This window comes from Trachemys scripta, chromosome 9 (genome assembly GCF_013100865.1).
Source record: "Trachemys scripta elegans isolate TJP31775 chromosome 9, CAS_Tse_1.0, whole genome shotgun sequence".
Taxonomy (NCBI): Eukaryota; Metazoa; Chordata; order Testudines; family Emydidae; genus Trachemys; species Trachemys scripta.
Window position 1 is genome coordinate 28203919 of NC_048306.1, and position 22141 is coordinate 28226059.

The window sequence follows — 22141 nt, forward strand, 5'->3', positions numbered from 1 at the left end:
GCTAGGTCATGATAAAATAGGTTAGTTCCTCCAGTTGATTTTCACCGACTAGCACAACATTCATCACAGGAGATGCAAAAATTGCAGTGGAATGTTTGCTCCCAAACCAAAAACTTGATGACATCTAAGCATTGCAAGTAAGAGGCAACTTTACATGTTGAAATACTCAGAATCAATAGATGGCAGTCAACTATTTTTTTCTTATTTTGTTGGTTTGAGTCATAGCCTTATCATTCTTGTTTGCATTTTGCTTTGCTCTTGGTATGTTGCATACCAGAATATTAATCTGAGTAGATTTTTCTAGTTTTTCTCCACTATCATGTCTTTATATTTCACTGAAATTTAAAATTTTCCACTTGGAGTATACAAATTTTCTTCAACTTTTTATGCTTCTATTTTAATTTTCTAGTTAAAATTCTGAAGTCTAGCAAATCCTAAAAATTAAAAACACATCATTTGAGTTAAATGTGAATTGCCATATAAGAACTGTGCTACTTTTGATATGTCTTTATGGACATACAAGAAACGACGTTTTTAATTTTTCTGGAAGTATTTTCCTCCTGGTTTTTCCATTTGGTATTAAAAGGTGGAAAGACTGCATCTGATAACTGGAAAAAATAAGTCTTAGAAGAATCTGAAGAGTCACATTTGCAAGTCAGACTGAAACCTGAACTGCAGTTCTCATGTCAGTCAACTGACAGGCTTGGTGATGGTTAATTTTAGGGAGCTATTTTAAAATCACTCAGATTTTTGTGCTGAATGTCCTCATTAGACAGGTTATGAGGAAATTCAAAGACATTTATAACTAACCCTTTAAAACATTTTTTCCTTTAAACTTCTCTTGGCTTCTAGCTTATTGGTTGTATCCCAGAAAGCATTGTCCTGTGCAATCACAAATACCATGGAACACAACTTAGTAGTAATAAGTAGTTAGTATTCACATCCAGGAACACCTTCAGTAAACCAGAAGGTAACATTATTTTGTAGGGGTGGGGTGAACTTTAAAAGTTAAAAAAAAAAACGTATTTCTCTGCTGAAATCAGCCTAGTCAGCAAGAGCATTCAGTGCAGCAATTTTGGCTTAACATTTCTCATTTTGGTTTTGTAGTTCACATTAATACAATAAAACATTAAGCTTTCATCCTTCTGACTCTGTGAATTTGGAGTCCATGATAGTATGATGTTAATAGTACCAAGCAAGAATTAGGTAGCCACGACTCAACAAGAACCAGATTTAAGTAGTCTCACACAATATCCATCCCATGTCAGCTGGCTCTGCTGGAAATAAAACTCAGGTTTTAGCCCTGAAATATGACATCACCATCTTTGTCCTTCAAAGACTGCCGAAAGTCTTCCAGCAAGAGAGAAGTTTAGAACAGATCCCAAACCTCTTGTACAGAGCACTTAAAGTTTTACATGTGGGGCACTGTGAGGTACTGTAAAACGTTCTTCCCTTGTTAAAAATGTAGCTCTTGATATAGCCCTAGCATCAGAAACCATCAAAAAAATATACCACAGATTGCACACACAGACAAAAATATACCAAGATACAATGGCTAAGAGTTAAGTTACACTAGTCGGATATCCAATCAAGTTTAACATATATTTGCTTGTACCCTAGATGGTACTATAGAAGATAAAATATATTTACACCTTTGCTGCATCTGAAACAGTGTCCCAGTTGCCTCCACTTAAAGAGAATTTTCCACTGCCTATCCGTAACAGGATTTCCTCAGGAGTATCATTGGGACCATTGGCAAAAGGAGTATAGCTATTTAAAAAAAATTACAAGTAAAGAAAGGATTACATGTATATGAAATCTATAAAGAAACATGACGTAAGCAAATCTTCAGAAAGCAGTGTCATTCCGTCTAGATACTTATAGTAGTGTTACTGTGGCTATATTATGTGATTTCAGATATCTACTAAAATATATGAAAATTTAATCTTTAAAAACTTTTCTTTTTATTCATTGCAGTGGCTTATCCAGTGGAACAAACTAAGTACAGACCAAAGATCCATAGTAGCTAAAGGTTGTTAACTTGCAGGCTATCATTCTTACCATTCCAGAGTTCATCAATTAAATTGAAATGTTTCACAAATAGAAATGATCGGGAATATCCTCATGTAAGGTCATCACACTTTTTAAACTGAACGGCAATGAAGTGACCAATAAATCTGACTGAAGTCCATAAACATGTCTATACCTTTTATCATGGACAGAAAATACAAACAAACACAAAAAAATGTGACTGGGACTGTTTATAAGACTCAAGTTTGGGAGGCTCTCATTTCTGAAAATTAAAGAAAAGCTGTTTTCAGAACCTTTTAGAAAGTTTTAAGAAACAGTCTCTGTCTGTAAAGTTAGATCCCTTAATAACCATGAATCCAACTGTGGAGCACTCAGAAGAGTTAAAATTAATAAATATAAATCACATCCAAGAGACCTGAATAGTTCCTAAGAATGTTACATTGTCCTGTTCCTTCCATGTCTAGAAGCAAACATTGAGTAAAACTTGGACAAGATCAGGCCTATTTAGATTAGCACATGACACTGTTTGCAAACATTCGCAACTACCCTTCAATTGTAATTTACTGTGATTTCAATAATTTATTAATCCCAGATGTATGACTGTTTTCTACCCAGAAAGAGCTGCATTTTTGAGAACTTCATGGTTGAAGCCTCTTGCCTTTCCCAACCTATGAGCATAAGGATATAGAACATTAACACTAACATTCTAAGATACGCATAGTGATAGTCAAGTACCTGGTGCATACTGAATATTAATATCTTTTAAAAGTTAATGATTTCATAAGTTTTGTTTAAAGTTGAAGAATTAACCTATAAAATTTGTTATGTAACTGCTATCATGGATGACAAAGTCCACAATGTTTACACTTCTAAAACAATCCTCTTTCAGGTCCTGGGAGGGCACAAAATTAAGCCCCTTTGAAAAGCAGAAACCTATGTGTTTTTGTTACTTCTCTACATCTTAAAAATCAATTACATTCCAGATGTTCCAAATATATTAATCTTTTGACTGCAAATAATGAGACTGCAAATAATTAGTCCAGAAAAGTACTTTTTGAAAGTGTTATAGTGGGATGAGAAGTACAGGTTAGAGAATTAAATGGCAGCTACAGCCTTTTACTCATGTGCTGCTACTACTAGTGAGTGTCCATCATGCATTAAAGCTATAATGGGCAGACTCCCAAAAGACTGTGAAACTCATGTAGCAAAATTTACCATTTCTTGCCATAAGGAGAATCTCCTTTAAGGATTATTACTTTCAGTACTGTACTCTTGCAAAATCATCTTTAATTGGCCTAACAACAATTAAGACAATGCCCCTTAACACACTGGTATAGGATAGCCACCCTGAGAAGCAGTATGTACCTCAAATTTCAGTAAAATGGATTGGATTCTTGTCCAGGAATGTCATGACAGCTATGAAAGCTTTTCCATGTTTATTGCTAAAAGTTTGTGTCACTAAAATTCCAGCTCAGAGATATTACTCCGAAGATCCCAAAAATACCCAGCACCATCATATATTCTGATTTTGTATTCAAGTGAATTTGAATTAGCATTCTGGGGAATGAAATCTTAACACTAAGCAGCTGTCTATAGAAGGTTCACTAGAACCTTACACAAAACTCATCTGGCCTGTTAACTGCGAGGCAGTTCTCAGAATACAGTATGAAAACTTGATCTGCAAAATCTCTGATGCTGAAGCTAGGGTAGAACATGTGACTAAATAGGAGTCTGACTTCGCAATTTTTAAAAAATATTAATTACACACTATCATTGTCATTAGGGTCACATTTATATATAAACATTTATATTTTGAAATTCACAAGTAATAATATACTAATTCAAATAGGTAGATATGAATCTATAAATTGGAATTTGCTGCTAAAATTAAGTCAACTGTCTGCCTAAAAGGAATAGGAATAGGTGATAGCACTAAAGATTAAGGATATGATACTATCATTTTACTAAAAGCCTCGCTTCAAATCTCAACCTCAGTTTATTATTTGCTATGAAAACGTCAACAGAAATTGCATCCTTTTACATTTGGATGCTGCTAAAGAAAGTAACTCAATTCATTTTTCCATAATGCTGTAATTTAGAGATTTCAAAAACCATCTAATGAAATGTTCCATACCCATGTAATGTATGATTTTTGTGTCAACATCAAAATCCTTAAGGGATGTTGGCCACTTGAAATCTGATCAGAAAAACAGTTGTGTATTTGACCCTAAATCTCCCTACCAAATTTGGTAGTTTTGCACTCTTATTTTTAAGCACTGTTCTTTCCCCTGTTCCTATACAAAAGATACAGACCAGGATAATTAGCTATTCAGAGCAAACAGTGAAAATGACTACATATGTAGGGCTGTCAAGCACAAAATAGAGAAAAAAATGTTTCTAATATTTTAGTTATAGTAATCTTAGGCACATTTTTTCCAGAGAGGAGCACAATTACATTGAAAGCAACTCATTCTAGATTTTAAATATTTCCATAAGTTTATTAGGGTTACCATCTTTTAGTTTTTAAAAAGGAGGACACTCCATGGGGACCCGGCCCCGCCCCAACCCCGCCCCTTCCCCGCCCTCAGCCCCACCCCAACTCTGCCCCCTCCCCTGAACGCTCCGCCCCCTGCTCCTCCCCCTCCCCTGCTTCCCGCGAATCAAATGTTCGCGGGAAGCCTGAAACAGGGAGGCAGCAGGTAGGCTGGGGCGGGGTGCGGCGCGGCTCAGTCCGGCCCTCCTGGCTGAGCGGCTCCCTTCGGCGGCTGGCCCAGGCCAAGAGGCTCTGGCCCCGGCGTCTCCCGCCCGGCTTGGCTCGGGCCCTGGGGCACTGGCTCCTGGCCCAGCCTCGCGACCCCGGCTCTCGCCCGGCCCCCAGCCCGGCCCGGCTTGGCACCGCGACCCCGGCCCGGCCCCGCGCCCCCGCACCGCCGACCTCAGCCCCAGAGGCCCCAGCCGAGCACCGCCGAGCCCTCCCTCCCTCCCGATTTTCCCGGACATGTCCGGCTTTTGGGGATTTCCCCCCGGACGGGGATTTGAGCCCCAAAAAGCCAGACATGTCCGGGAAAATCCGGACGTATGGTAACCCTAAGTTTATGTTAAATGTTAACACATGAAGAACACTGGTGAATTATGGAAGCCTTCTATTAAAATATACTTTATTGCAATCCATATATTTTAAGACTGCTGCTCAGTATGCCACAATGCCTGATACTGTACAAAGCTTATTGCAAGTAGGGAAAAAAAAAAATTCATTCAAACAAGTAGTAAAATCTAGAACTTTTACATTCATTATCATGTCTAATCCATCTCAGGGCTGCTGTCATATCAGAATGTCTGTGTGTATACATCATACTAATAATTCCAGGAAACTAACTGAAAGCTGAGAAAAATCTTACCCTGCCAGCATTGTGTAAAGGAGAACACCCAAGCTCCAGATATCACAAGCAGCATCATATCCCTGTCTCATGAGAACCTATAAAACAAAGATCTGTTAAAGTTTTATTTGCTGCATGTAAAAAACTACAGTGAGGGTAAGCCAATCCCAACATTCTTTCTTAAAACCAAACAGAAATATGTCAAATATACTTAAATATAGCCAGTATAAATATTTTGAAAACATGCTTGTGTCTTCCTACTGGGGGCCACTACCACCATTTTATTAGGTTTGAGCCACTCCTTGAGAGATCATCAGCACAAATAAATTGACAGTAATATTGTGCTGTAAACCCAAGAACCTGATCCTACTGTCCTTAATCATGGGAAACTCCCACAGAAACAATTTCCAGATTAAGGTCTGCAGTATTGTATCCCAGTGAACTTTAGGGACAGATATAAAAGGAAAATGCTTTCAGTGTCTTTTATTGTGACATTTCTCATTGTCTAAAGGAACGTGTTCTCTTTAAAGATCTCATTGTGATACTAGATGCACATGGAACAGTTGATGCAATCTAAAGATGCATAATACAAGCAACATTGTCTCTAAGGAAAAAAGCTTGGGAAAATGAGGGAAAAAAGACATGAGTATTTTAAATGCATTCCTGGACAAATATTTAAAGAGAAGATAAAAATGCTGAAGTTGTAATTAGAAAGATATCTAGCCTAAATTTGAGTCTCTGGAATTTATTTGGAACTAATCCTTTTGAGACTTAGGATGGCAACATTTAAGATCACCACTCTGAAAACATAACCAGAGCATTGTCATGACAGGATGTTTCCCTTTTTACCTGTAACAGCTATTTTAGTCTAACAATGACTTCTAGCAGTTTTGGTAAATTGCTATTAATACTAAGAGTAAAACTGAGTCCACAAACTAGCCCACAATGTAGGCAGTATTGAATAAATATTTTGTAGGACAAAAAGGGATCTAAATATTGGTTACACAGCAAGGAAAGAATGTATAGTTGGTTAATTTTAGCCCATTAAGCTAGGAAATAAATTTGAGACAAATTTCTCATAAAGTCATGCTTTTAAATTCCAAAGGAAGAGAACATCTTATTTGTGTTAAATAAAAGCCATCGTGAAGACTTATTTACAGTGTGTGAATGGCATTTAGAGAGAAGTTTAGGGGAAAGGAGAACAAGGTTTGGAACAATTAAACGTGTTGTTCACACCTTTTAGTAGAAAAATATGTCCCTCTCAGAACGGTTATGATGATGGAACATGGTTTCTTCATGAGTCAGAATGGTACATATAAAGTCATTATATTAAACTGCTGAAGATACCTCTGGTGCTACAAAGTTGGCAGTGTAGCAAGGAGTTAAAAGAAGTCCATTCTCCCCTCGAAGTTGTTTTGCAAATCCAAAATCACAAATCCTGATAGAGTCAGCATTATTTGAGTCATCCATATATAAAATATTACTTGGCTTAAGGTCGCGATGCACTACCTTTAAAAAAAATAAAGAGACTTCAAAGTATAATACTTAGAAACTATTTGTAACTCAAAGATAACAAATGTTTATAGGACACATCTGCAAAAATATGTAATTTCCTTATCTGTAACTGTTCTATGAAGGTAGCACAATATTGATCCACACAATTACTTAAAGTACATGATGTAACTCCAGAAATTCTGTATCTTTTAAAGTAACATTACGTAGAAGCTCCTGAATCATGGTAAAGATGCAATTATCCTTTATTGACCCCCACAACCGAGAAATAAAACCTACTCCATGTCGTAAGCAGGGCTGGCTCTGGCTTTTTTGCCGCCACAGGCAAAAAAAGCCTCCCGCCGTCCCCACCCCCTCCCCCGCGCGGGGAGCATGGCAGGGGAGGGCGCCGAGCCCGGCCGCGGGCCCGCTCTCCCCGTCCGGTCGGAGCGCCGGGAGGAGGGTGGCGAGCCTGCTGCGGCTCCGCTCTCCCCGGCAGCAAGAGCACCAAGAGGAGGGCGGCGAGCCCGGCCGGGGCTCGCTCTCCCCAGCGGCCAGAGCACGGGGGGGGAGGTGGGGGCGGCGAGCTCAGCCGGGGCTCTGCTGTCCCCGGCGGCCAGAGTGCCAGGGGGGGAGGGCGGCGAGCCCAGCCGGGGCTCCGCTGTGCCCCGCGGCCAGAGCGCCGGGGGGAAGGCGGTGAGCCCGGCCGGGGCCCCGCTCTCGGGCCGGAGCGCTGCGCCGCCCCCCTCCAGGTGCCGCCCCAAGCACATGCTTGGTGGGCTGGTGCCTGGAGCCAGCCCTGGTCGTAAACTACAAAGGTTAATCCACTTCTCAGAACAGTAGGATTGTTACTACAATGTTAAATGATTATTTATGATAAAGTATATAATTTTTCTATTTGAAATACTGTTTACATTCTAATCTATGAAAGGTCATTAGCACTGATGTGATGTCAGATAGTTAAAAACTTATGAAAGACCAAATGAAAATACAACTTTTCTCTAAAGTTCTTTCCTGACCTTGTTAACAGGGCTAAATCTGGGAAATAATTGTTTGACTCAAACAGTGTATAATTATAGGCATAAAATTATTATTGTTTTAATTGCGGAAAAGATACATCTCCTGTATTGGATAACACATATTCCCTGTTTGTATGTGTGTATATATATCTCCTCAATATATGTTCCATTCTATATGCATCCGAAGAAGTGGGCTGTAGTCCACGAAAGCTTATGCTCTAATAAATTTGTTAGTCTCTAAGGTGCCACAAGTACTCCTGTTCTTCTTTTTGCGGATACAGACTAACACGGCTGTTACTCTGATTCCCTGTTTGATGATGCTAGGAAGGTTTGCAATAAAGTGACAACCTCCCTGACACAAGGAGAGAAAGAGCCTAGGATTTAAATGGATTATGAAAAAGTTACCAGTATTTCCGCACAACATAAAAAGATCCTCCTCTTGTTTCGTTCATTGCCCCATACATATGATTTTGTACTAGATGTGGCATTGTTTCATACAACAATTTAATAGTTATTTGTTTGCATATAATTTTACCCTTTAAGATTTGGAAAAATTTAATTACTACCAAAAACAACTCCTAAATGGGCTTTCATTTTATCAAAAGTGCAGCCTGTAGTGAAAGCTACTCTAAGTAGCGGGATTCTGTGTTTATTACTGAATCTAGGTTTGTACATATGGAATCAAACTCTCTTGCCATAATCTTATGATTCATCTTGTGTTCAATTCAATAATTTCAAGAAATGTGAGTGTTTGTACATTCATTAATGATTCTAATACTTGCTAGGAGGATATTAGTGTTCATTGTGGTTTTACTATTTGAGTGTTAGACATTTTTAGTGATAGCACCCCACATATATAGGGGGCCCAAATCTTGCAACAATTTCTGATGTAAATAGTCTTTACTCAAGTGAGTAGATACTTTATAGCCAATACACCTATTCTTGAGTAAGAGAGGAAGAGAGGTACTATGATAGCAGCCTCACACAACTCTGGTAATATACCTCAATCATTATCTGTAATAAATATCTTTTACTAAAAGGCTTCATTTATTTAAATTTTAACACATTTCCATGTGGACATTTCGAATAAGACTAAGATAACCAACCTCATTTGTGATCTAAACATCTCCAAAAGGTGAAAAGTTGGTGCACTCATTAACTAGATTTTGGACCCTTAAAAGTAACTTTGCAATATGACTTTTATAAGATACGTATATGGATGAACTCTTACCACTAAATATTCCTGGCATAAAAACATTTCTAGTACTAAGCATGTGCTTTAAAAACATTTTAAAAGCTATTAAAATTGGAATACATTATTGAAAACAACATGTATATAAAGATAAATGCATTAGTAGTATTATAGGTTTAAAATAGACTACAACCTAAAAGCTAGGGCCTTGTAGGTGAATAAATATAATACTGTAGTTAAATTCAACTACATTTTATTCTGAATTGATAGTGGCTATGTATTAACAGCAATGTGTATTAATTAAAACATACAGATTGTACAGATGTGTATATAATGAAAGCAGAAATTCAGAACAAAATGAAATCAGACTTCCACAAAATGCCCACTTCCTGCTGTGTGATGCCCAAACCTCATTAGTATATACAACTAGTTATCTGGCTGAGCTCTTCAGGGGGATTAAGCATTATCTGGTCATTATAAATAAAATCAGATTATGGCAGTGATATAACCCAATTGGTATTTCCAGCTGGATAGTTCTAATAATTCAGATCAATTTTAAATAGAATAACTGAGTAAACTATTTGTATACTTAAAGTTCACATACACAATCAGATCTCTGGGTGGCACATTTCTATAGAAAACTTTGTTTCTGGTGGCTTAAATACTAGTTTATTTTACATAATTATTCTACAGGAATTAAATACTTCATATTAGAATAACTTTGCATTCTAGTTTTCCATTAGAGGAGCAAAAATATTTTCGTCTAACTCCATGAGTCAAAACTGAAATCTTGATATGAAATACAGAAAAGTATTCCTCTTTCTCACCCTCCATGGAGATGTAGCTTAATTAAAGGTTATGTAATTGAATTAATTTTCTATCAAGACATTTTTATAAATTATGCATAAAGTTTAAATTATGTTGTACGCAAATAAAGTCTCAACTCTCTTCATAATGTGTTCACATACTAACAAGTCAACAAAAATTTGTAAGAAAAAGAAAATGTGATTATACTTTGTGTAATTAAATACAATCATGATATAATATGTATCACTTACTCCTTGACAATGAAGGTAGTCAACTGTTTTAGTTATAGTATACAATACAGCACTAGCCTCCCGTTCCGAGAAATACTTTTGTCTGAGAATCCGATCAAGCAGCTCTCCTCCCTTCATCAATTCAGTGACCAGGTAAATATATCTGCCATCATCATACACCTGCAGAAGTTTAAAACACACACACACACTCATTTGAATAATTCACAATTAAATATACATTCTAAGACTTTTAAGGACTAAATAAAAAATCTTCTAAGTGTATATGTATACAGACAGGTATTGCAAAATTTAATTCTTCAACTGAAAATTCATGCCTCATGGCACAAGGATTAAAGAAACCTTACATCTCACTGAAGGATAGGTCCATCAATGGCTATTAGCCAGGATGGGCAGGGGTGGTGTCCCTAGCCTCTATTTGACACAAGTTGGAAATGGGCAACAGGGGATGGATAACTTGATGATTACCTGTTCTATTCATTCCCTCTGGGGCACCTGGCATTGGCCACTGTTGGAAGACAGGATACTGGGCTAGATGGACCTTTGGTTTGACCCAGTATGGCCATTCTTATGCAATGTGGAGCTAGTGGGTCATTAAACGATATTCTGGGATTCATTCTTTCACCTGTGCTGCCCTAGGAAAAAGCATGTTGTTTCTCCCTATTTTTACCAGATGCAATTTTAAGTGATGGCACTTCATATATTGCCACTTAAGTAGTTTATTTCTACATTAGATCAACAACACATCAAGTGTTCAGTTGAGATAAGGATGGCAAAGACAAGCTTCCAATATCAGACTCAGATGCATATATTAAAACTGTTCAGGCAGCCATGGATCTTTACATTTATTTATATAACGTAGGGTTCTTTGTTATAATTTTAAAAACTAAATAAGCTCCCCACATGCTGGCAAAACACATGGAATAATGATAGCTGCAGTTAGCCAAAGATTCTGAATGGGAAGAATCACCCCTGTACCCCTCTACCATGTGCTCTCTACCCTTGTTCAACTGCAGCTGTCCCAATCTCCAGTGGCCCATCAATTTGCCACCCATTGAAATGGAAGGCAGCAGGGGTGGCATTTTGGTTTTTTATAGCTAATGATGAAAGCCCCAATGAACTTGGTTTCTGCTTGGTTTGGTTTTTTTTTTTTTTTTAAACCTTAGGAGATAGGAGTATTTTTTTGGTCCTTTTTAAAGTTTCTGCTAACAGAATTCTTTGGAATGCCAGAGAGCTACAAAGGCTTATCTATACTTACCGAGGGATCAACAAGTAGTGAACGATGTATCGGCGGTCGATTTAGCGGATCTAGTGAAGACCTGCTAAATCGACCACAGATTGCTCTCCCGTCGACGCCTGTACTCCACCGGATCAAGAACATTGGGGGAATCAACGGGAGAGCGTCTCCCGTCAACATCGCATAGATCTAAGCCACGTCAATTTGCATTACGCTATTCATGTAACTCAAATTCCCTGTAAACAAGGCCTGAGCCATCAGTTTAAAGTGCATAAGTGTTGACTCTTTCACAAGTAGATCTTAACTGTTCGGCATTTTGAGTTAAATCAACATTAAACAAAAAACAAGAAATTATTAGTACCTAAAAATCCCATCCCCTCTCGCATGCACAAGTTCCATTAATTAATTATGGTATCATAATTCTACTAGCTCTCTAGCTGTCTACAGAATCTTCCAGTAGAATCATGATAAACAAGATCTAAATTTCAAATGGGAGGGAAAGTGGAAATAAAAGCAAGCAAGTGCAGAATTTTCTTCTCTTTGCACGTCACCTTTAAGGCCCAGAATCATTTAGGAATTTAAATACATTAATTAGCAAAGGCCAAAAACATTTTGAGTCTCCCAAAACCTGGCACTTTTGCAAAAAAATTAAGATATAATTTATAAGTAACAGTATATGCCATATTTAAAATATTTTACCTTTTTTTTTAAACTGTAGGTATTGTTTCCAGCATCTTTTACTGGAAACACAAAACATGAGATCTCTACCCAACAATTATTTTATTTACGGTTTGACTGTTTTGTGGTAAGAATTGTAAAATTTAAAAAGAGTACATACATCTTTTAAAGTAATAATATTAGGGTGTTGTCCATAGCGCATCAAAATCTCAATTTCTTCTGAGGGATCTCTCTTACTTTTGTCAATTATCTGTGAAATAAATGGTGGAAAAGGACTCAATGTTAAATGAAGTATTTCCTCATAAAGGCAAAATGGATGAAAATCCTGGATTTTTGGATAAGAGACCACAAAAGCTACAAGTAACAAGAATTTTCAAACTGAGCAAGACAGCAGTTTTGACTATAAAAGTCACACATTATTGCTCTTTACTTTAATGCTTCATCCTTAGTAGTTATGAGTGACACATTATCCAGCCTATTCACTTAAAGCTTGAGGTTAATAGTTACAAAACAAGGTCTAGCATATATGGAAAATTACTTTAATCTGAAGATATTAGTGAATTTATCAGACTATCCTAAATATTTCATTTCCCTCCTGCCCACTTCCCCACCTAAAGAGTCCACTGATCTCACCTTTGTTGTACTCTTATTGTAGGGGCAAATAAAAAAGGAAAAGGGAACATTTAACAATATGTCTATTCGGTCTAACGAAACATGATAATTGAAGTAATTTCAAAGCCAACAGAATTAGGTTTCAAATAATTGTTATATTGCTCCATAAATCTTTTTCCAACAAAGTTTGATGGCAACCTTTCCTCTAACAAGAAATAATGGTAAAAGCAAATACAAAATTTAGCTGAATGGAAAAATTTACTTTTTCATTTCTCAAAGTACATACAACATTACACTGACTGAAAAATTAGGTGTATATATAAAAAAAAAGGTCTCCTTACTTACTAATACATTAAAAAGATACATTACTTGACTGTGGAGTAACTATTCAAATACCAAAAGAGAATTTACACCAAGTACCTTCACGGCAAACTCCATATTGGTAGCTATGTGCACACATCTCTTGCAAACAGAGTAGGAGCCAACACCAATATCCTCCTTCAGCTCATATACATCAGTGAACTGTGCACTGTTTCCATGAAGTTGCTTTAAACAAATATAAACTGCATTTTAAAACAATAAACTGTACTTTAACAAAACATGATTTTTACTTTCTCAAGCAGTACATTTTTCTTTACTTTGCAGTTTTTTCCTTTTGAAATTTACATTTAAAAAGACATTCAACTTGATTTTTGAGAATGGATTAGTTTAAATTGCTGCATATAATATTTATGTATATTATAAGGGTTTTGGTGCTGCTGTGCTGATATAAGGGTCTTTCCAACAGAGGAGAATGGAGGTTAGCTATCAATACACACATCAGCTTTTGGCATTTCAGTTAAGAAATATCTATACCAAGAAAAATAAATGTTACCTGTACTATTGGCAATATATTGGTGAGGGGTGAAATTTTATGATCTTCTATGGCAGTAGTTGCAACAAAGCTAAATCCTTTGAACAGCTGATGCGCGTTAGCACTAGGTGGAACTCCTGGAGAATCTAATTGTTAAATACACATGGTTTAATTAGAATCTGAAGAGTATTCTGTTACTACAGTATATTCAAGCTAAACTACTCTGTGTGTTTACCATAGATATGTCCTCAAAAGTATTTTGTGGAAAATACAAGAAAGTAGAATTGGTTCTGAACTACAAGATGTAGTCGGGGTGCCAATATATCACCTTTCACTTATATTCTCACTTTTACTTATTTTAACAGTATCACGTTAAATAAAATACATGCTTGCCCCCATGCCCGCTTTTTTTTTTTTTTTAAACTACAAGACTTCAGGATGTTGCATAAACTAGAATACATGCAATTTCATCTATTCCCTCCAAAAAACAACTCTGTCTGTGACTATTCACAAAGAAGAACTAAAGATTGGTGCCACAGTTTCATTCATAGCTGCGAGCTCAAGTATGTGGAGTCAAAAAGGGTGCATACGAGGGCACTGCTAGCTAGAAGTTTCAACTGAAGAACCATAGATGTGGGCATGGCAGAAGTACAGTAATCCATGGAGACAATACTTGAAGAATGTAGCGATATGTTTCAAAAGTCATGAGAGCCAAGGTCTTCCCCAATGTACACTGTGTACAACTTCTACTTCACTGTACTCTGTTTAAACACAAATAAAGCATAATTTGGCCCAGAGGTATTTTAACATATGTATGTAAACTTAAGAGCTATGTTGGAATACAAACTGCTGATAATACGTCACGTGGCCAACAAACCAGATATCTGGTTTTAAAGTCCAGGTGAAACCATCAAGGGGAGATTTATAAACAGGACCCTTAAATGAATATACTAATTGTTGAACAGTAATGATTATAAGCCTTAATTGAGTGACTGAACATTAGAACAAAACCATTTCACTGTGTGGTAATTTTGTATTTAAAAGATGACTTCACGAAAGATATTTACACAAGTTTACTTGAAGCACTCCTAAAATTGATTTGATAGCACTAGCTCAAGTCAGGCAAAACATTAACATATACCATTTTACTTTCCCCACACATTCAGTTTTACCATTGCACTCTAATACCAACATGGAAAAATCCCTCATCTCTAAACCTGGATTTCACCTAAATTCAAATTTGACTGGGGAAAAGAAAAGTAAACCCATCAAAAACTTTACTGAGCCAAATTATTTCCAGTTGTAGAGGATAGTAATCCTGAAATATACTCAAAACATGCACAAGGGACTAGGATGTCAGAGTCATCTTCACTTCACTTTTGACAAGATGTGAAGAACTATGTATTAACAAATCTAGGCTCACAAGCAATGTCTAAGACTCAGACATAGGACAGATCTGATCCAACAACTGTATTAACCTAGTCCCGGTGACAGGCACAGATTCTGCAGAATCAAGAGTTTTAATATAAAAATGGTTCCCAGCTCTTACAGTTAGAAAAATAATCTCTTCTAATGTGAAACCAAATAAAACGTTGTACTGCTGTCTTCCTGATCTATAGATCAGGTACAATATCTTCATGAGGGTGAACTGCCCTAATTCATTACAATGAGGTGCTAATTTTGAAATTACAACACAATTGATCATATTAATAATTTCAGTGCTAATTTTTCAATGCTAATTAGCAGAAATATTCAATGTCCACTACTAAATACAATCCCATTAGCTGGACATCAATCACTTTAAAAAAGAACAGTTCTTTCTCTCCATGACTATCCGGCGACTCTTACCGTCTAATACACATTGGTCAAACTGGAATAGAAGAAAAATGCATTGCTGCTCAATTTCCTCTCATTTTATCCACTTAGAGGATACGGCAAAGAAAAAAAACCACTTTCTCTGCAGTTTCTCTCTCCAGCAGCTAGGAGGGGATGAATGGGAGATGATTCACAGCTTAAGAGTGCTACTCTCTGGGGCTTGCACTGAGGTAAGGATGGTTTGTAAAAGATAAGGAAATGAAGCTAGGTGGGGGAAATGATGAGTCACTTGGGAGAGAGAAGAAAGATTTGGATTTCAAGCCCCTTTCTACAATTTCAAGTCAATCCACCACTGGAGAAAATGGAGATAAAAAAAAAAGATAAAGGCCAAAACAGGAACAAGAGAAATGGAGAAGGGAAGTAAAATTGAGACAAGAGCAAAACACACTTGTCTATCCACTGAATGGCACTAATGCCACAGTTGATTTTACTGTGATTGGTATATTTTCTGCCTTTCATCTTTGCGCCAACTCCCAAGATCAATGGTTCTAAATTTTATAGCTCTAGCCCCCAGGTATCAAACAATGGAATTTAGCCCTCCCCATACAATGAGTTCATCACATTGACTCGTTATTTTCTAAATATATGCATTACCTTTGGGGGTTTTTGCTGTGAATTCTGGATCAAAACAGAAGGTATCTTCTGGCTTACCAGAAGCAGGTTTAAATGGGGGCTGAATTTCTCTTCTGAACAGTTTCTGGAACAGAAAAGCCACAAAAGAAGTTTAACTAAAATTCAGAATTACTATACAGCTATTATATATTTTGCTAAACTAAAAGGAACCCAACTAGAATGTTTTTCATCTATTTTCAAAAGATTTAGCTTTCTGAAAGAGCACACTTCAAAATAGCAGGCACAAACATGTACTGCTGATCCTTTTTTAAAAAGATTTATTCAGGTTTTTCTACTTTCCTGCTTTGAAGGGCCTTAGCAGGGAAGAGAGAATCAGAAAGCCACAAGAAATATACCAAAGCTTGCCCCCGCTTCTTACCCACCAGGCCTCTCCCCTTCCAGCTTATTAAGTAGACAACAGCATGCCATTGCCCCCACTAACTCATCCTTAACTCAGAAGGAAATGGGCTGGCAGTGGTATATTCCCCAAATACCTGAACTGGATCCCAGTTTCTGGCTATTGTGGAGGGAGCCAGGTTCTCCAAACCTCTCCAATCCCAAGAGCAGGGAGAGAGGATACATCCCATACTTTCCCATTCTAGATCCCTAGGCCAGGAGATTCTCCCTAGCTCTTCCTGCCTTAGGGGATTTGCCACCTCTTAAACCAATACTTCAGGTCTTTCCTAGGTCCCTTAAGGGAACAGTGAGGAATGGAAGCTCCTCATTATCCTCTGTCCTGATGAGCAGTACAGGAGTAAAGCATTACCCCAAACAGGTACTCCCAGCCCTATTCAGGGTTTAGGGGGGAAAAAAAAAAAAGGAGGCTCATTTAGCATCTCTGTTTTCATCCTTGTATGTCAAGGCCTGTGGAAGATTGAGCGGGTTGTAGGGGCTTTCTGCCTCTACGCTGGCCAGATGGTACTCCCTGACCATCACCAGACTCCCACTGCTCCCTGTCCTTGTGTGCAGGAATATCCACTGTAGAGTAGTCATCCCTGGCCCACTATCACAGGACTTGGGGAAAATATGCATGAGCTCACCCAGAGCAGTGAATGAGACAGGGAGTGAAAATGACCATTACCAAACCAGAATTGATTATACACTAAGTGCTGTCAAATACTCAAAGTGCACACTGTAAAAAAGCAGGTACAAAACTTTCAGGTAAAAAAAGTGCAATTTTCTCAGTGGTTTTCAACCTTTTTTCATTTGCAGACCCCGGAGAAAATTCTGAATGGAGGTGCAGACCCCTTTGGAAATCAGAAAATCTGTGGACCCTCAGTTGTCTGCAGACCACAGGTTGAAAACTGTTCTAGATACTGCTTCCTTAGAAATCTCAGTTCCTTATCGATAGTAATAGGAAAATATATTGATACAGTAGCAAGAGGATTTCTAGGTATATAAAAATAGCATTTTTTTCTTTATTTAATATTTGTATTCCAATAGCACCTGCCAGACAGACAGAGAGACAGGTGAGTACAGGGAAATAAGATAATATTGGTCAGCATGATAGGCAATGGTCTCAGCACACCAGCTGCCTACCTCTTAAGATTTTTGTAAGCATCGCAGCAAAGGAGAGTTTTAAGGAGGAATTTGAAGGAGGATAATGTTTCATGGTTCAAGGACACTCCTTCCGAGCATGAAGGGAAGCATGGGAGAAAGAACAAAGGAGCTAGTTTGAAAATTCAACAATAGTGCAATGGAAGTTGGCCTCATGGGCTGATTGGAGTGGCAGTTGTCATCTTGGTAGCGAATGGGAGATAAAAGGTAGAGTTAAGACAGGCCATGAAAAGCCTTGAAAAAGTGAAGACAAGCAGCTTATGTTTGACGAAACAGAGAAGGGGGAGCCAGTAGAGGGATGCAAAAAGGCACGGAATGGGGGGTGATATGATCAAGTCATTCGGCTAGGAAAATGTTCTTTGCAGCAGCATTCTGAATAAAAATGAGCAGGGCAAGCTTGCATTTGTTAAGGCCAGGGAAAAGGCTATTACAGTAATTGAGATGTGAGATGAGAATTTAGCTGTGTGGATGGATTGTAAGAATTCACAGATAAGGCCAGAAGGGACCACTGTGATCATCTAGTCAGACCTGCTGTACAACAGGCCTTTAGGACTTCCTTGCATTAATTCTTGTTTGAACTAGAGCATATCCTTTTAGAAAAAGATCCAACACTGATTTAAAAGGCTGTATTTTAGAGAGGTTATGCAGAAAGAATCAGTCAAGATTTAGACAAAGCCTGGATGTGAGGACTTAGAGGTCCAAATTGAAGAGGATGCTGATGTTATGGGTCTGTAAGACAGGCAGAACAGTGGCATTGTCCACAGCAGTGGTTCCCAAACTGGGGTTCGTGAAATGTTACAGGGGGTTCGTGAAATGTTACAGGGGGTTCTCGGGAAAAAATTCCCTAATCGCGGACAGAGCTGTCCTTAGGGACCCAGGGCAGCTCGGGGCCACCGCACGGAGCCCCTGGACTTCAAGAGCTAAGTAGATCAAAGCAAGCATATCTATCACACTGAGGAGATTTAAACTTCAAAACTCCTTATAAGAAATGGAAAGGGAGGTGGATATTTTTTGCTGTTTTTAAAATTAAATGGGCAGCTAGTATTGTTTTTAAAATTATTATGAAGAACAAGTTTAAGCTTTGTTGTAACGTGCCTTGTTTGCCTGGACTGCTCAAGACCTGAATGCTTGTGTAGGAGGAACTCTGAGTTGGCTTCTTAAGTACCTTCATGCTGTTTCACATCTGATACTCCTTGATGGAGCCTTGTCTTATAACAGGCTTATTCAAAGTGATACAAGCTATGAAAGTGAGATCTTGGAAGAGTGTTGCCATTTTCATAATGTAATAAAAATACTGTAATGGTAAATAATTAATACTAAATAGTGTGTAATAAGTATGTCATAAAAACAAATTTTATATTTCCAAGATCACTGCTTTTATAATTTATACTCAGGTAAAGGAGAAAATCCCTGGAAATATTCATTTTTAGGAGGGGGTTTGCAAGACTTGACATTTTAGTGAAAGGGGTTCACAGGTTGTTAAAGTTTGGGAACCACTGGTCCACAGTAATCAAGAAAGAAGGCATCAGGGAAGGTTTTGGTGGCAGAGATTAAAAGCTCTGTTTTAGCCACGTTGAGCTTGGTCTGACAGCTAGACATCCACAATGATACGTCAGAAAGAGGCAGAAGTTTTAGTTTGGACAAACTGAGAAAGATCTGGAGCAAAGAGGTAGATATACAAGTCAGCAGCATGGAAAGCGTAGTTTAATTTGTGCAAATGAGATTACCCGGATAGCATGTAGAAAGAGAAGAGATAAGAACCAAGGATAGAGCCCTCTGGAACCCACACAGAAAGCTGAAAGGGGAGGTGAGGAGGAGAACCAGGAGAGGACAGTCACAGACAGCCAAGGGAAGCCAAAGTTTCAAGAAGAGCATGGCTGACAAGTCAACGAGGATGAGGATGGAGTACTAGTTCTGAGCTTGGGCAAGGAAAAGAGGAGTACCAGAGATGGAAGCCAGATTAGAAAGGGCCTCGCATGGAATTGGACAGGAACTCCAGAAAGCAATTGTAAACACTGCATTCAATGAGCTTAGAGATAAAAGGAGAAAGTAGATAGAATGATAGCTGGAGAGGCAAGTGAGGTCAAGAATGGGCTTTTTTTAAGACTGAGATTAAAACATGATTGTATTATGAAGGGAAGAGCCAGAGGAGAGCGAGATATTAATAAGTGCAAGGGAGAAGATGAGAGTGGGTGGCTAGCTCCTTTAAATGAAGCATGTCAAGCTCCACTATATTATAGGAGGAGCTCCCAGTTTGGCCAATTATGAGGGCGGGGCAGCATCTGGGGCTATAGAAGAATCAGAAAGGAAGGAGGTCCACGAAGAAAGCTGTAGAAGGTTCCTGGAAAGGCTGAAGACATGAGAGCAGCAAAGAGTTGCTGTCTGACTTCCAAGCCAGACAGCCAGAGCTGAGAGCCACAGAAGGCTGAGGGATAGGAGCAGCAGAGGGGCTTACCTCTGACATTTCCATGCTGCAAAGCGGGAACCAAAGGACTGAGCACCAGCGGAAGGGCCTACCTGCTGCCCTGCCTGAGAGTTACTGAACAGGGGGGACCAATGGATGCTCTTCTGGTGAGGATGATCTCCCTGCAGAGAGGCGGGGGAGGGGGAACATGCTGGGAAGAGCTGGGTTATGCTCCAGCTCAAGGGGCTGTCGTGGCAGAAGGACAGGAGAAGACCAAAGAAAACCACAGGTGTGGTAGAAAAATGCCAGAGTATAGTATGTGTACTGTTGATGGATCAGACAGTGTGAAGTTTTAAGGATTCTATGCACTGGGGTGATAAATGACCTAGTTTTGGGGACTTTTGGTTATGGATTGGTTGGGCTATGTTTAGTAATTAACTGACCCCCAAGGAGGCGTGTTACTGAAACAAGAGAGCATGTTGTGGAGTCTTTACCAGCCTAAGAGGGCAAATGGGACAGTAACCGCAGCATAAGGACGACCAGCCACAAAGAAGAACTCAGGGCAGAGGAATAATTGTTCACAGGGTATAAATGTATTCTGAGTATGTGGATTCCACCTTTGCTGACAAGGCTGTATCACACACCCCTCCCATACCAGGTACAAAAGGGGGTCATTAGAGACTCAATGACTGCATATTCTGATAGCAGCATCTTGGGACAATGGATTAGCTCAGCGATCGGCAACCTTTCAGAAGTGGTGTGCCGATTCTTCATTTATTCACTCTAATTTAAGGTTTCGCTTGCCGGTAATACATTTAAACATTTTTAGAAGGTCTCTTTCTATAAGTCTATAATATATAACTAAACTATTGTTGTATGTAAAGTAAATAAGGTTTTTAAAATGTTTAAGAAGCTTCATTTAAAATTAAATTAAAATGCAGAGCAGTGTGAGTGCCACTGAAAATCAGCTCGCGTGCCACCTTCAGCACATGTGCCATAGGTTGCTTACCCCTGGATTAGCTGGAGCCCAAGACAACCAGTTTTTCCCTACCCCTCTTCAGGGGGCTGGTGTTTGGAAAGTGGAAAATCCCCAAACACAGGACAAAGACATCAAGGTTTTGATGCTAGCCTTTAAAAACCAGAGACTAGGTGGGTCACAGGAAGACGACTCAGAACCACACTGGAAGTTCGGGGCAGGAGAAGGGAAGAGAGGAGCATGCTTGCATAGCAGGGAGCCCAGTTTAGCTGTAGGACCAAACAAGTCAAAGCAAGCTGACCTGGATAGAGAGGGGCTCTCTGGTTAAGAAATCAAGCCATGAGCTGCAGCAGAAGGGTCCCCCAGACACCTCTAGTGGATTCAGAGACAAGACCAAAAAATGCTGCAGAGTGATGAGGAAACCGAGTCAGCAAAATGTGATTTTTATTTTTTTTAATAGATCTATGCATTTCTTGTGCTAGTAAAGAAGGAGCACTGGCAACACACCTATCACGTGCCTCTGACCAGTTAATTTATGGACCCAGAACACCCATGTGCCTGGAGATCTGGGAGAGTGTGTTTAAGCTACAGGAGAGTTGAGATATCAGCACTGGTCCCAGGGGTGAGGTAACTGGACGAGGAGGTTTCAGCTCAGGAGAGTGCTAAACAGAGGAGCTACGCACCAACTATGTGCTCAGAGACCACACAACCAGGGAAGTGCCTCAACAGTTTGAACTCCAGAGGTGGAAAGTACATGGGCTATAATGAGGTGTCCCTCACAGCATAAGTGAGGAATAGGGGGTGCTTAACTAGATCCAACACTTGGTACTGACAGTGATCTGGACCCACTCAGCTATTTCCTGTGGGCCAGACAGATGGCTATTTGGAAGTATGAATCCTGCAAGTCGACAGCCAACCAGTCCTGATCCTACACAGATGGAATGACAGAGGCAAGAGTTAGCATCCTGCATATGAGGCAGCAGTGTATTTTTTCAGTCGCCTCAAGTGTCGGATACGTCTAAGACCTCTTTTCTTCAGGATAAGGAAATATCAAGAGTAGAAGCCTCATTCCCTGTATTCCTGCAATTTCTCTTCTATGGCTCCTAGACAAAGTAACAAGGCCATGTATGTTTGTAGTAAACTCTATAATAAGCTCTCTGAAGAGGGCCAGG

At 38.9% G+C, this 22141-nt stretch overlaps 1 protein-coding gene across 1 annotated transcript in view; it reads right to left on the reverse strand.

Moving 5' to 3' along the window:
- The window catches only part of LOC117882584 (ribosomal protein S6 kinase alpha-6), an 81600-nt gene that overhangs the window by 13295 nt on the left and 46164 nt on the right, over nt 1–22141 (reverse strand). Inside the window, exons 13-20 of the mRNA XM_034781063.1 lie at nt 16015–16117; nt 13567–13691; nt 13113–13238; nt 12241–12330; nt 10169–10327; nt 6756–6917; nt 5430–5506; nt 1653–1770 (exon numbers count right to left, since the gene is read on the reverse strand). Of these exons, the coding sequence (XP_034636954.1) occupies nt 1653–1770; nt 5430–5506; nt 6756–6917; nt 10169–10327; nt 12241–12330; nt 13113–13238; nt 13567–13691; nt 16015–16117 (960 nt within the window). The remainder of the gene's footprint in view (nt 1–1652; nt 1771–5429; nt 5507–6755; nt 6918–10168; nt 10328–12240; nt 12331–13112; nt 13239–13566; nt 13692–16014; nt 16118–22141) is intronic.